Raw genomic sequence first — 13860 nt, forward strand, 5'->3', positions numbered from 1 at the left:
TTGAGATGCAGGTGTCTCACGTGGCATCTTGACTACTGAGTCAAACACCCACTCTTCAATCATTTTTTTTTTCTTAAAGCTCAACTTCTTTGCGTTGTCAAACAGGAGTTATTACTTCCCTGCGTAGGTTGCTGTTACATGCTGTTACATGTTACATGCTGTTACATGCTGTTACATTTGGGACAGGGCTAGGAGAGATTTCGGGTAAGAAAGAGCAGGTGTGCTCTGAGAGCCTGGGGCTGGTGGCGATCTCGGTGTTGGGTGTGATAGGCTAGGGTGGCTGTCTTTTAGGCAGTGCTCACCTGTTTCTGTCCTCTGTTCATCACAAAAGGCAAAGAGGAATTACGAGCAGAAGTGCCGTGACAAGGATGAGGCGGAGCAGGCTGTCCACCGGAGTGCCAACCTGGTAAACCCAAAGCAACAAGAAAAGGTACGGAGCAGGGCTGCCAACCCGACAACGCAGAGGTTCACATGTGTCAGGCTAAAGCCAACCAGGAGTCTTAATAGAAAGTGGACCTGCCCTCGGAGGCCCTGGCAGTATCTTCCCTCAGGCTGGGAGGGTCCCCTGAACCAGAAACACACTTATCATATGTCTGGGGTTTGGGGAAGAGCCGGGGAGGCATGGCCATGGTGGTGGAGGTGGGAGGAGGTTATGATATTTTTCATCTTCCTTTAAGACTCAGCTCCAATACTCTTTGTTGTCTCTTGCTTGGGCAGATGGCTCATTTAATTTGTAAAACCTGCATATACCCCAGAGGGCAAGGGTAGCTCTTTAGGAAAACCTAGGGAGAAGTACTTTATGGATATTTCCCAATGGTGGTGAGATTTGAGGCCAAGCTGAATGGTTTGCTCCCAGGGGAAATGTAGGTAGGACTTGGACTAGACCTTGTTTCTCCACAGTCATTGTACTTACATTGGTTTTGTCTACTGATCTCTGGCTTAACATTCCCAGTGTCTTTTTTTTTTTTTTTTTTTTTTTTGTCCTCACAGCTTTTTGTGAAACTGGCAACTTCAAAGACGGCAGTGGAAGACTCAGGTGAGGGGGCTGCTCCCACCCATGGGGGTGGGTGGGTGGTGGGATTTACATTATCCTAAATGTGTCTCTGAGAAAGGCAGTTTTATATACCTTACAATACAGAATACAGGGATAAACGGTGGGGTTAACAAGGTATGGGAAGGCAGGAAGGAAGGAATGGAGGAGTGGAGGGAGGCATCTCAGAATCCTGGAAACAGGAGGAAGCAGATGAGGAGGCGCAGTCTGGAGCGGCTTCCTGCTCGGGTCTTGCTGCCTTACCTGAAAGTGAATGGTGGTGGGGGAGTCGTGTGGTAGGGGCTCTGTACTCAGCGGCTCCCTCTGACTGACAGGGGCGTCTGCATCAAAGCCCCTTTTGGCTCTGTTAGCCTTTATCTGCTGTGAAGGCAGCAGCCAAGTTGAAGGCCTTTCGGTCACTGAAATCTAAGCCCCAAGCCAGGTGTTTGCAAAGGCTACTGATTCCCAGAATAGCCTCCAGCAAACAAGCCTCTGGCCACCTTGCTCCCTTGAGGAGTCTCTAAATCCAATACTAATGTAACTTGGCGTCCCCAGGCGAATCTCTTTCCTGCATCCTTTGCTGGAGACTTTTCTTGAAAATGGAAAATGCTGGGAGCTACTGAGGTGGAATTTGGCAAAGAACTTCCTCTGCTTTCACTTCTTCCTTGAGCCATTTCTTGCTCAAGGCTTGGTTCAATGTTTAAGTGAAAGTGTTACCCACATTTGCTTATTTCGTAAAGATATTATGTGGTGAGATGCAGTTATGTCCTTCCAGTGTTCAGACCTCTTGTGGCCTTGTGAGCTCACCACAGCTCTGACGCATTTCACTGGAGATGAGAGATGAGCGTGGGGTGGAGTGGGGTGGGGTGGGGTGGGGTGCATCCGCGAGTTCCCCTCCTACTGGTTTCTGAACCTATGCCCCTCTCTCCCACTGCAGACAAAGCATACATGCTGCACATCAACACGCTGGATAAGGTCCGAGAGGAGTGGCAGAGCGAGCACATCAAGGCCTGCGAGGTACAGGAGAGCGGAAGCTGCCTGGGGCCTGGAGAGTGTAGTCTTTTTTAAAATTTGATTTATTTATTTTTATTTGAAATGCAGAGTTTCAGAGAGGCAAAGGCAGAGAGAGAGAGAGAGAGAGAGAGAGAGAGAAAGTCTTCCATCCGCTGGTTCACTCCCCAGATGGCTGTAATGGCCAGAGCTGGGCCGATCTGAAGCCAGGAGCCAGGAGCTTCCTCCAGGTCCCCCACACAGGTGCAGGGGCCCAAGGACCTGGACCATCCTCCACTGATTTCCCAGGCCATGGCAGAGAGCTGGATTGGAAGTGGAGCAGCTGGGACTGAAAACCGGTGGCCTCTGGGATGCCAGCACCGCAGGCAATGGCTTTACCTGCTATGCCACAGTGCCAGACCCGAGAGTGTAGTGTTGTAGAAATGCTCTCATTCACTTTTATTGCACCTCAATTCTCATAGAATGGGGGCAAATTAGAAATCAAGAATTTAAAATATTATTTCATTTGCTTTGAAAGGGAGAGAAGGAGACAGAAGCAGAGACAGAGAGAGATCTTCCTTCCAGATTCACTCCCCAGATGCCCACAGCTGTTAGAGCTGGGCCACGCTAAAGCCAGGAGGCTGGAACTCATCTGGGTCTCCCACAAGGGTGAAGTGCCTGTGCCATCACCTGCTGCCTTTCAGGGTATGCATTAGCAGGATGGGGAAATCAGAAGTGGGTGCAGGACTTGAACCCAGACACTCCAATGAGAGATGTGGGTGTCCCAAGTGACATGTTAACCACCGTGCCAAAAGTCGGCCTCAGAAGTCAGGAATTTAAGTAAAAAGTGAAGGAACTGGAATAACTTATCCATCAACCTGAATAACAGAAAACAATCAGAACGACTCTCCAAAGAAGAATGTATTTATTTGGGAATGGCAGAGCAGTACAGTGTGCACGCCCTAGTCAACTGTGGGTGTTTTTAATGAGAATGAGGAAAGTGGAAATTTTTAGAGGTAAGCATGAGGAGGAGGATGTCAGATATTTTGAAATAATAATCTTTTGCCACAATGATTCATAACTCAGTGGTCGTTAGTTCAAGGTTAAACAGAGAGTTGCTAGGCAGATGTCCTTGGAGAAGTGCTTTTTGGTTGCATTGGGCTCTGTGTATGTAGCTCCGTCAGGGTCCCCTGTCATAGTTGTCGCAGGCAATAATGTATAAGAATCCTTTCTTTATAATGCTCTGAGTTTATTTTTATAAACTTATTTTTCTTAAATTATTTTATTCATTTGAAAGGCAGAGAGAGAGGAGAGATCTCTCATCCGCTGGTTCACTCTTCAAATATCCGCAACAGCCAGGGCAGGGCTGGGCCAGGCCAAAGCCAGGAATGGGAAGCTCAATCCAGGTCTTCCAGTGGGTAGCCAGGACCTGGGTACTTGAGCCATCATCTGCTGCCTCTCAGGGTTCACATTATTAGGAAGCTGGAACAGGGAACTGAGCTAGGACTTGAACCCAGACACTCTGATGCAGGATGTGGGTGTCTTAAGTGGCATCTTAACCACTGCCCCGACCACCTGCGCCGTGTTTGTTTGTTAGTGCTGCCGCTAGCGACTCCATCTGGATCCTGACAATGTTTATACCTTTCACATAGTAAACCTCATCTTTCTGCTTCCTCCCCATCCTGACTGTGCTGTCCAGTACTCTTCAAAGCTTTCATCCAGTGTTTGGTCAGCGCAGGAATGAACCAGGTGAATCAGTTAGTGGTTGATTAACTGTAGTAATTACCTTTTGAGAGTCTTGCCTGCACTTTCTAGGTTCTAAAGGGTGTGCATATAACAGGTGAGTAGGTTTTGGAAGCTCTTTTTTTTTTTTTTTTTGATATTTATTGAAAGACAGACAGAGAGGGAGAGAGAGAGGTCTTCCATCAGCTGGTTCACTCCCCAAATGCCAGCAACAGCCAGGACTGGGACAGGCTGAAGCCAGGAGCCAGGAACTTCATCCTAGTTTCCTATATGGGTGGCAGGGGCCCAATACTAGGACCATCTACTGCTACTGTCCCAGGTGCATTAGCAGGGAGCTGGATTAGAAGCAGAGCAGCCATGACTCAAACTGGTGCTCATATAGGATGCAGGCGTTGCAAGCAGTGGCTTGATTTGCTGTGTCACTACATCAGACCTCTTTTTTTTTTTTTTAACTCTTCACACCTAAGATTTTATCAGCATCTCCTTTCATTTGCAGCACATGATGTTACAATTTCCAAGAGAAAATAAAAGACATAACCTACAAATGTCTTCAAGTTTCTGTCACTCTGTCAATACCTCTCACCAGAGGTTCTCAAAGGGAGGTCCCGGGATGCATCAGTGTCCTCTGAGGATGGCACTCTCAGACAGATCCTAGACCCAATGAGTGAGAACGTCTGGCAGGAGGCCCAGAAGTACCTGTGGTAGTTAGTCCTGCCGGTCACTCGGATGGGACTTCAAGTATGGGAACCACTGCTTCACAGCTCCCCCCACCTTTTCTCCTGTGAGTAGAAAAGGGACCACTCCCAGCCCCATCAGGATCCTATTCTACCCAGCTGGCCTTGCCCTTGAGCACAGCTGTCTTCACTGCGAACTGCTGTTATCTTGTACAGATCGGTGCGTCTCCCCGCTTTAAACCACCCAGCTCTTGCTTCCTATCTGCTCCCCTCTATTCTCTTTCCAACTACACTTTTTGAAGAAACTGTCTCAAGTCCTCGTGCTCCCTACTGCTTCCTCTGGGGTTTGCTCCCCTGCCGCTAATCTCTTGGCTGGCACCTAGGGGCCTTTGCAGTTCTACTCTTAATTTGACTTTTCTCTACTATCTGAATCCATGGGTCATTGTCTTCCTAAAACGCTCTTCTCTGCTTTGCTTTGTGAATGCCAGACTCTCATGGAAAAGCTTAGAGCAAGGCCATTTTTGTAGATACCTACTCGAGGTTCTTTGACTTCTTTGCAATGGAAATTGACAAGAGGCCAATGTGCAACCCAGACAGAAGTTACAGCAGGCTTATGCTTGAGCACAAGGGAAACAGCGGGATGCGAAGAGGGTCCTCAGTGAGGGGAACTGGACAGGCATTTTCACTTGGTGTAGTTCCCCCTTGGCACTTGGCACCTCTGTGTGTACTTGTCCCCCTTAGTACATAATGCTTTGGTCTGCACTCGGCTTGGTACTGTGCACAGGTTAGTTCCTTTCTTGGCACATGGATTACTCAAAATGGTGCTGTTGCTCACTAGCACATCCCCAGGAAGGTTATACCTTGGTTGTTTTGAGCTATTATGGGCATGCACATGGCCTGGGGGAGTTTCTACAAGGTGGTCGAGGGTCTTTTGTGGTTAGGATGTGAACTCTAGCCTCTCATTGGTTTGGAGCTTAGTGGAGAGACCTGTGGTGGGAAATGGATACATGTTGGGTCAGGAATGTCTTGATTTTGTGAGTCCTGTTTTAATTCTGTCTCAATATCATATGCATTTTGTGGATACATGTTTAGAATAAAAGCCTTCATGGGAATGATAATATTTAGGATAATGGTTATTCTGGGGAAGGAGGAAGGTGATGTAGATTGTGAAGTCGCTCAGGGGGCTTTAACAGAATGCGAAGCAAACTTGGGCAGTTTTTGAGCTAGGTGGTTGGTATGTAGGTATTTATTATATGTCTCTCTCTGATTCCATGTGAAGTATTCTGTAGTGAAACTAGTAGTATGGAGATACTAAAATATTTATAAGTGAAATAGTGCATTCACTACAAAATACCCCAGGGAGTAGGATAAATGGTCATGAGTTGATAAATGGTAAGCTGTTGATGGATACAGATAAATTTATTATATTATTCTCTCTACTCTTGTATATGCTTGAAAATTTATATTATAAAAAGTTTTAAAATGTAATAGCTGTGATAGTAAATGTTTAAAAAATATGCTAACATATAGCATCCACTGTTGAATAGACTTTCATCCATTTTGTAGATTGGCTTGACTTTTTCAGAAGTTGCTTTTAACTTTTTTATTAAGGGAAACTTTAAACATGTACTAAGACCAAAGGGAAGTGTAAGGGCCTCCGTGTCCTAATCCTAATTGAGCAGTTTCAATAGTTATGACCACCTTGCCAGACAAATTCATTCATCACGGGGCAGGAGGGCGAGTTTTGGCTCTGGGGCCACCCAGATGGAGATGTTTATTAGACAGCTGGAAATGTGAGCTGGAACTCGGGGCAGAACACTGGTGTCTGGGATCACTGTTCCTTCTTACCTGCAGAAGTCTATCCAGTCCTGTTTGGGTTGATACCATGTTAGAATCTATTTGCATTCCTTTTCCTGGTCAGAGTTCATGAGTGTCCTCGGTGGTGCTGGGAGGGGGCACCCTATTGGACAAGAAGCTTACAGATAACTGGGGATGACACTGCTTAAGTCACAGCCAGTGTCAATGAATGGCTCCTTTTTCTGCACATAGATGTATATATAGTTGCTCTTCTGCAGGTGTTTGAAGCTCAAGAATGTGAACGAATAAATTTTTTCCGGAATGCACTGTGGTTACATGTGAATCAGCTGTCAAAACAATGTGTCACCAGCGATGATGTAAGTAGGAGCATCCACAGAGTACTGTGGCTGTGCCTGTTGGATCCATTAGAGGGAAAACATAGAGATTTATGAGTTCATACCCCCCCAATCCATTTGAGATCCAGAGAGGTAAAGTGACTTGTCCATGGCCACACAGTGAGTTGATAGAATACCCAGATAGGGGCCGGCACCGTGGCTCACTTGGTTAGTCCTCCACCTGCAGTGCCGGCATCCCATATGGGAACTGGGTTCTAGTCCCGGTTGCTCCTCTTCCAGTCTAGCTCTCTGCTGTGGCCCGGGAGGGCAGTGGAGGATGGCCCAGGTGCTTGGGCCCTTGCGCCCATGTGGGAGACCAGGAAGAGGCACCTGGCTCCTGGCTTTGGATCGGCACAGTGCCGGCTGTAGCAGCCATTTGGGGGTGTGAACCAATGGAAGGAAGACCTTTCTCTCTGTCTCTCTCTCTCTCTCTCACACACACACACACTAACTCTTCCTGTCAAATAAAAAAAATTTTTTTTTAAATACCCAGATAAATATGTAACTTGCCTGAATCCTGGTCCATTTTACTACCATGATTTTTTAGAAATTCAGCGTTAGGGATGGAGAGCAGAGGAGGGAACCCAAACACAATGTATGGACAATGTACAGAAGATAGAAGTGTTACAGCATGATTCTGAGTCCTGAGCCTGCTGTAGTCTGGAATGGGTCACTCCAAGATAGCACCAACTACCAGCAGACTGACCCATACTCAGGCTTGTGGTCATTCGGGTTCACTCCAGGGCTCAAAATTTGCTGCAGCAACTTTCACAGAGCTGTTGTCTGGGTTTAACTTGTACATAGCAACAGTAATCAGGTCCTCAGACTGCAGAGACACCAAATCAAGTATCAGCCTTCTTTGCTAAGGAACAGCCACCTAGACCCAGACAGGACATTCACATTAGCAAACAGTTCAGCACCCAGCAAGCCCATAGAAGTGAATGGAAGAAACTTGCTTCAAGTTAGGTGATTGTCTTGGCATTTGTGGGGGACCTTGGTCTTGTGTCACAGGACTTGGTGTGTATGTTTTGGTTCCTTCAGTATATTTTTCTAATTTCTCAGCCAATGTTTTTGTCTTGCCACTGAGACATATTTCCCATCATCTTTAAAAAAAATTAGCATCATATAGGCGTTAAAGAAAAGCCTTTGTATGAGCTTGGGACTTAGGAACGTCTTATTTTTCTTTCCAAAATAACAAAATTTGGAAGAGAATCAGCCATTTATCAAACCTTTCTTTAAAAAAAAAGATTTATTTTATTTATTTGAAAGAGTTACAGAGAGAGGTAGAGACAGAGAGAGAGGTCTTCCATCTGCTGGTTCACTCCTCAGATGGCCGCAATGGCCGGAGCTGTGCTGATCCGAAGCCAGGAGCCAGGAGCTTCCTCTGGGTCTCCCATGTGGGTGCAGGGGCCCAGGGACTTTGTGCCATCTGCCACTGCTTTCCCAGGCCATAGCAGAGAGCCGGATCGGAAGAGGAGCAGCTGGGACTAGAACCAGCGCCCATATGGGATGCCGGTGCTTTAGACCAGGACTTTAAGCCACTGTGCCACAGTGCCGGCCCCTATCAAACCTTTCTTAGTGAGCCGTGCCACATTTGTCATTGACATGCCTCTGCTTGCTGATCTGTCTTCTTTTTGGTAGATGTATGAACAAGTCCGGAAGAGCTTAGAAATGTGCAGCATTGAGAAAGACATCGAGTACTTTGTGAATCAGCGCAAAACTGGACAGACCCCACCAGGTGAATGAGGTTGCGGGGTGGGGGAGAGGTGCCGAAGCAGCTCTGCTAGCATTTCTTGGCCGAGCTCATTGAAGATGTAAGACACCTGCCTCGTAACGTTTTGTTTCTTGATGGTTCTCCCAGCACCCATCATGTATGAGAACTTCTACTCCCCGAAGAATGCAGTCGCTCCGGGAAAGGCTACCGGGCCCAATATAGCAAGGTAATACCGACTGCCCTTCACATGATGAGAGACTTTTCACAAGCATGTTTACTATTAATTTTATAAGACATTTTAAAATTGGTGGTTGATAAATAAAAATGCATTTATTCCTTGTGTGTGAGACATGAGAATTGGAACATTTCTACCACTGCCTTTGCTGAGTGACATTGCTAGCTTTTTGGGAATGGCACTTCTAGGAAAAATGTGAAATGGATTTTATTAGTCATAGTTCAAGGAAGACTGGCTCATGCATGGTGGGATATCATCACCACTCATTCGTGAATCCTGCACCCTTCTTCCAGCCTGTGGAAAGTGGGAGTCAGCCAGCTGTCCCCTTAGGATCAAATCTGATGGACCTGTTTTTGTAGGTCTTTGAATTAAGAAGATTTATGTTTCCAAGTGGTTAAAAAACTCAAAAGGATGCTATTTCGTGACATGTGGATATGACCTAAAATTCAGATTTTAGTGTTTGTAAATCAAGTTTTATTAGAACATGGCCACCTCGGTGGCTTCTGTTTGTGTATGGCTAACTTTCGTGTGGGAGTTGAGCGATCACGAGAGAGACAGTATGCAGGCAGCAGAGCCTGAGTCATTTACTATTGGGCGTATTGTAGGAAAAGTTTGCTACCCTCATATAAAGGACTCGGAGAGGAGAGAATTTCTCTTTCACATGCAGTCAGCTGGAAGCCTAAGCTGTTGAATTTTCAGTCCAGTTTCAGTGAAGATGGCAGGTTTGGGAGGGATCACATGATCATAACCTGAGAATGCTGGAGCCGGTGCTGCAGTGTAGTAAGCTGAGCCACTACCTGCGGCGTCAGCATCCTATGTAAACATCGAGTTGTGTTCCAGCTGCTCCTCTTCCAATTCAGCTCTCTGCTATGGCCTGGGAAAGCAGTAGAAGATGGCCCACGTGCTTGGGCCCCTGCACCCACATGGGAGATCTTGAAGTAGCTCCTGGCTCCTTGCTTCAGGTTGGCCCAGCTCTGGCTGTTGCTGTCATTTTGGGAGTGAACCAGTGGATGGAAGGGCTTTCTCTCTGTCTCCCCCTCTGTCTGTAACTCTACCTCTCAAAAAAAGAAAAAGAAAAATGTCAGGCCCTGTTCAAATCCATTAATATGAGTGAGCTGACTTAGCTCTCAAAATGAGGGAGGAACTTCAAAGTGTTTCTGGAAAAATGGAATTGAAAGAGAAATTTGGGGACAGGCAGTTATTCTGTGGTTAAGATGTCCATGTCCCATGCTGCAGTTCTTGGGTTTGATTCCTGCCCCAGCTCCTGCCTTGGGCTTCTCACAATGCAAACATAGGGAGGCAGTGGTGACTGCCTTCCTGCCACCCTCACGGAAGACCTAACTTGTGCTGTGAGCTCCTGGCTCCAGCCCTGGCCCAGCCCTGGTGGTTGTGAGCGTTTGGACAGTGAGCCTGTGGATGTGAGCTCTTTCTTTTTCACTTTCTGTGTTTTTCTGTCTTTCGGCATCTCAAATAGGAACATAAATAAGTTTTTAAAAATAAAAGATTATTTTGGTGGAAAATCTTGAAATCCATGTATACTTTTTCATAATATGTATTCTCCATGAACTTTTTATTTGAAAGGCAGAGCCACAGAGAGAGAGCGAGAGAGGGAGAGAGAGGGAGAGAGATCTTCAATCTGCTGGTTCACTCCAAATGGCCACAACAGCTGGGGCTGGGCCAGGCTGAAGCCAGGAGCCTCCTCTAGATCTCCCACATAGGCACAGGGGCCCAAGGACCCCGGCTATTCTCCGCTGCCTTCCCAGGCACATCACCAGGGAGCTGGATCAGAAGTGGAGCAGCTGGGATTTGAACTTGGGCTCATATGGGATGCCTGCTGGCACCACCTTAACCCACTGTGCCACAATGCCAGCTTCTCTGTGAACTTCTTGAAGATCTCATATTTTCCCATTTTACACACGAAGATAGGTGTGCTCAGAGCTTAGGAAATCTTGCCCCCATGGATGAGAGCTTAACCCTGCCAGTCTAGGCGATGAGAGCAGGGCTCTGTGCTCCTGCCCACCGTGCACCCTGGCTCTCAACACCAGGCTCAACCTGCAGTGTGGATTTCCGGATAATTTGCTCCAGCTGTGCTTTTCTGGACCCTCTAGCACAGAAACCAGATCTGGTTAGAGTATGGCATGCTAGTAGCATGAACTTGATTGTTATAAAAATAACAAGAATGCGTGTGAACATCTTTGGTTTTCCTTTCTTACAGGAGAGGACCTCTCCCGATTCCTAAAAGTTTACCAGGTAGGCTGCCAAGAAAGGTCTTTTGACATTCCTCTGTCAGGTTGTTTTTGAAGGTTAAATAGCTAAGAGTTGAAGTAAGGGAAAAGAAAAGAGTAAACAGAATTAAATCCCCAGTGGAAGGAGCCTGTGTTAGAACCTTACTGTCACACCATTTATCACAGGGTGAACTTTTGTTATTGGTGACCTGTTTTGTAGTTATCAAAGAGAGTCAGTTCTGGAAGTGACAGAGAAACTTATTTGAAGGCAAATTGCCCAAGAAACTGGTCTCCCTTGGGTCATGAGAATGGCATATATTGCACTACCCATCATGGGGTCATTCACCAGTCCCACTGGTCTCTTCTTCCTCTGAACTCCCATGGTACCTCTGGGAGAACCACGCGTCTGAGCTGTTTTGTTAGTTGTATTTCCGAGATGGTCATGAGATCTTTCAGGGCCCTTTGTCATTTCCTGTGTTGGATTGCAAACACCTAACACAGTACTGGGCACATATCAGGTTCTCAACAAATACGAATGATTTGAGTGTAAAGAAGATATATTTGTCTACGTTCAAAGAAATGTGGAAAGAGGATAATTTATGCTGCATTTAGCGGCTCACTAAAATTTAATATAGTTTCAGCCACTTTTGTAGCCATATTTGAACAATGTGATGATTTGTATTATTTCTTGTTTGCCTGATAATTACCACCTGACAATGTGGTTACTGTTTGTCCACTTTTGAAGATGCCTTTACTGTGGGTGCTGATACCTGGGCATGGAGGTGAAAGAGTAAAGAAGACATAATATTGAGAATGTCTTCTGATTTGTAGTCATAGCTATCATGTATAGTTTTTTTTTTCACCATGTATAGTTTTTGTTGTTGGATATGTTTTCTTGTTACAAAAGGGCAGTCATCTCAGTCTTTTAGTGGAGTGCCTTAGTTTGAAAAGGGCCAAGATTGGGGCCAGAGTTATAGTGTATTGGTTGCCAGTTCGAGTCCTGGCTGCTCCTCTTCTGACCCAGCTCCCTGCTAATGCACCTGGGAAAGCAGTGGAGGATGGCCCAACTCCTTGGGCCGCTGCACCCATGTGGGAGCCCCGGAATAAGCTCTTGGTTTTGGCCTGGCCTAGTCCCAGGTGTTTTGGCTGATTGGGGAGTAAACCAGTGGGTGGAAGATCTCTCTCTCTCTCTGCCTCTATTTCCATGTAACTCTACCTTTCAAATAAATAAATCTTAAAGAAAAGAAAAGAAAAGAAAAAGGCTAAGATCTTATGGTGAAAAATAGTAGCTTCATGTTTTCCTGTTTTCCATCCTTTGCAGATGACCCTGATTACTCTGTGGTTTCTGACTACAGCTTGATCTATCAGTGACATTGAAGGTAAGAGCTGTTAATGTTCACATAGACTCACCAGTGTGTCTTTGAAGCATCTCTATGACACCACTACAAACAAGCAAGGCCGCACGTGAGGCTGGCACACTGGTGGCTGTGGGCCTCCTTGAGGCTGACCTCTCCTGAATGGAAGCAACTGGAAACCACTCCATACCTATTTGAATGAGGGTGTTTCCCTTCCTTAATTCTTCTACAATTATTAGTTAGCTGCTCTTGTTAAGCTCTTCTGTGGCTATTACACACCTATACTTGAAGTATCTCACAAACAAAGCACATGGATTCTTCCCTGTTTAAATCAGTTGACCTTTAGTGTTCTACCCCAGCCCCCAAAATTGGAGAAGTCAAGCAAAAAAAAAGTCAGTACTAACAATCAGACTCACTATGGCATCACAGGATCAGCCTGTACCAGATTAGTACTGCTCTGAGCGTGCATGCTGCGAGGATTCTTGGAAGGGAGCTGAACACTGCTAAGCCAGTCATGGCTGCAGGAATGGCCACGTGGCAACATGTTCTCTGGCATTCAGGTGCTTCAGCTTGCCCCAAGTCAAAACCAGTCTTCACAGTCCCAAAGGAGTGCCTGAGAAGCCAAAGTTGACACTCCTTGCATTTGTCAGCTTTTTGTTACTTTAACTGAAATACCTGAGAAGAGCTTCTTAGAAGGAAGAAGGTATACTATGGCCCACAGTTCTGGAGGTTCACAGTCCAAGATCAGGTGGTTCTATTTGTCTAGCATCTGAGGAGGGCAGAGTGCATGCAGAGGGAGGATCACGTGCAGAGGCAGGAAGCAGAGAGAGACAGAGGAAGTTCGCTCTTCTCCAGGTCTGTGTGTCTCTATTTAGCCCTCATGATTCCATCATGGGAGCTCCTCCTACCCCAGGAACCAACCAATGTAGTTATTTTCCAAGGCTCCACCTTCAGATACCAATATCAATTCAATTCCATCCTTAATCCAGTAACATAGGATTCTGGGGATTGAGACGTCACCATGTGGACCTTTGGGGAACCCTCAAATTATTTTCCAAACCATAACACTCTTCATGAAGTAGAGTTTTTTTGTTTGTTTTTTTTTTTTTTTTGGACAGGTAGAGTTAAACAGTGAGAGAGAGACAGAGAGAAAGGTCTTCCTTTTCTGTTGGAGCCAGGTGCTTCCTCCTGGTCTCCCATGCTGGTGCAGGGCCCAAGCACTTGGGCCATCCTCCACTGCCTTCCCGGGCCACAGCAGAGAGCTGGACTGAAAGAGGAGCAACTGGGACAGAATCCGGCGCCCCAACTGGGACTAGAACCCGGGGTGCCGGCGCCACAGGTGGAGGATTAGCCTAGTGAGCCACGGCGCCAGCCTAAAGTAGAGTTCTTGTAACTCAAGTGGTCTTGAGGTTTAACTCCATAGGCCTATATGCACAAAAAAGTCTGAAAGGCTATATTCTGAAATAGGTAATACTTTCTTCTTTCTGACTGCCCTTTTTCTAATTTGTTTACAGTGAAAATTTATGACTTATTTGACTGAAAATATTTTGAAGAGTTCATCACTGGAGTGGGTGGGTGGAATATAGGACTTCACAAGAGAATTGGAACAGCCTCTTTCCCCCTTTTCTGATTTGGTGTTGGTGATCATTTTTGAAGCAGAACAAGTCTGAACAGTGCTCCATGGTGTTCTTTCTATCCGCTG

At 46.2% G+C, this 13860-nt stretch overlaps 1 protein-coding gene across 5 annotated transcripts in view; it reads left to right on the forward strand.

Annotated features, from left to right (window-relative positions):
- The window catches only part of PSTPIP2 (proline-serine-threonine phosphatase interacting protein 2), a 79381-nt gene that overhangs the window by 61739 nt on the left and 3782 nt on the right, over window positions 1-13860 (forward strand). For 4 of the 5 annotated variants that reach the window (XM_017344148.3, XM_017344146.3, XM_017344147.3 and 1 more), the window contains 8 exons: window positions 332-430; window positions 991-1036; window positions 1968-2047; window positions 6513-6611; window positions 8271-8367; window positions 8491-8569; window positions 10794-10828; window positions 12125-12182. In XM_017344148.3, the coding sequence (XP_017199637.1) occupies window positions 332-430; window positions 991-1036; window positions 1968-2047; window positions 6513-6611; window positions 8271-8367; window positions 8491-8569; window positions 10794-10828; window positions 12125-12174 (585 nt within the window). In that variant the 3' untranslated portion in view covers window positions 12175-12182. The remainder of the gene's footprint in view (window positions 1-331; window positions 431-990; window positions 1037-1967; window positions 2048-6512; window positions 6612-8270; window positions 8368-8490; window positions 8570-10793; window positions 10829-12124; window positions 12183-13860) is intronic. The other variant, XM_051851260.2, reaches the window with a different exon arrangement.

This window comes from Oryctolagus cuniculus, chromosome 10, assembly GCF_964237555.1.
Source record: "Oryctolagus cuniculus chromosome 10, mOryCun1.1, whole genome shotgun sequence".
In the NCBI taxonomy this organism is placed as follows: domain Eukaryota; kingdom Metazoa; phylum Chordata; class Mammalia; order Lagomorpha; family Leporidae; genus Oryctolagus; species Oryctolagus cuniculus.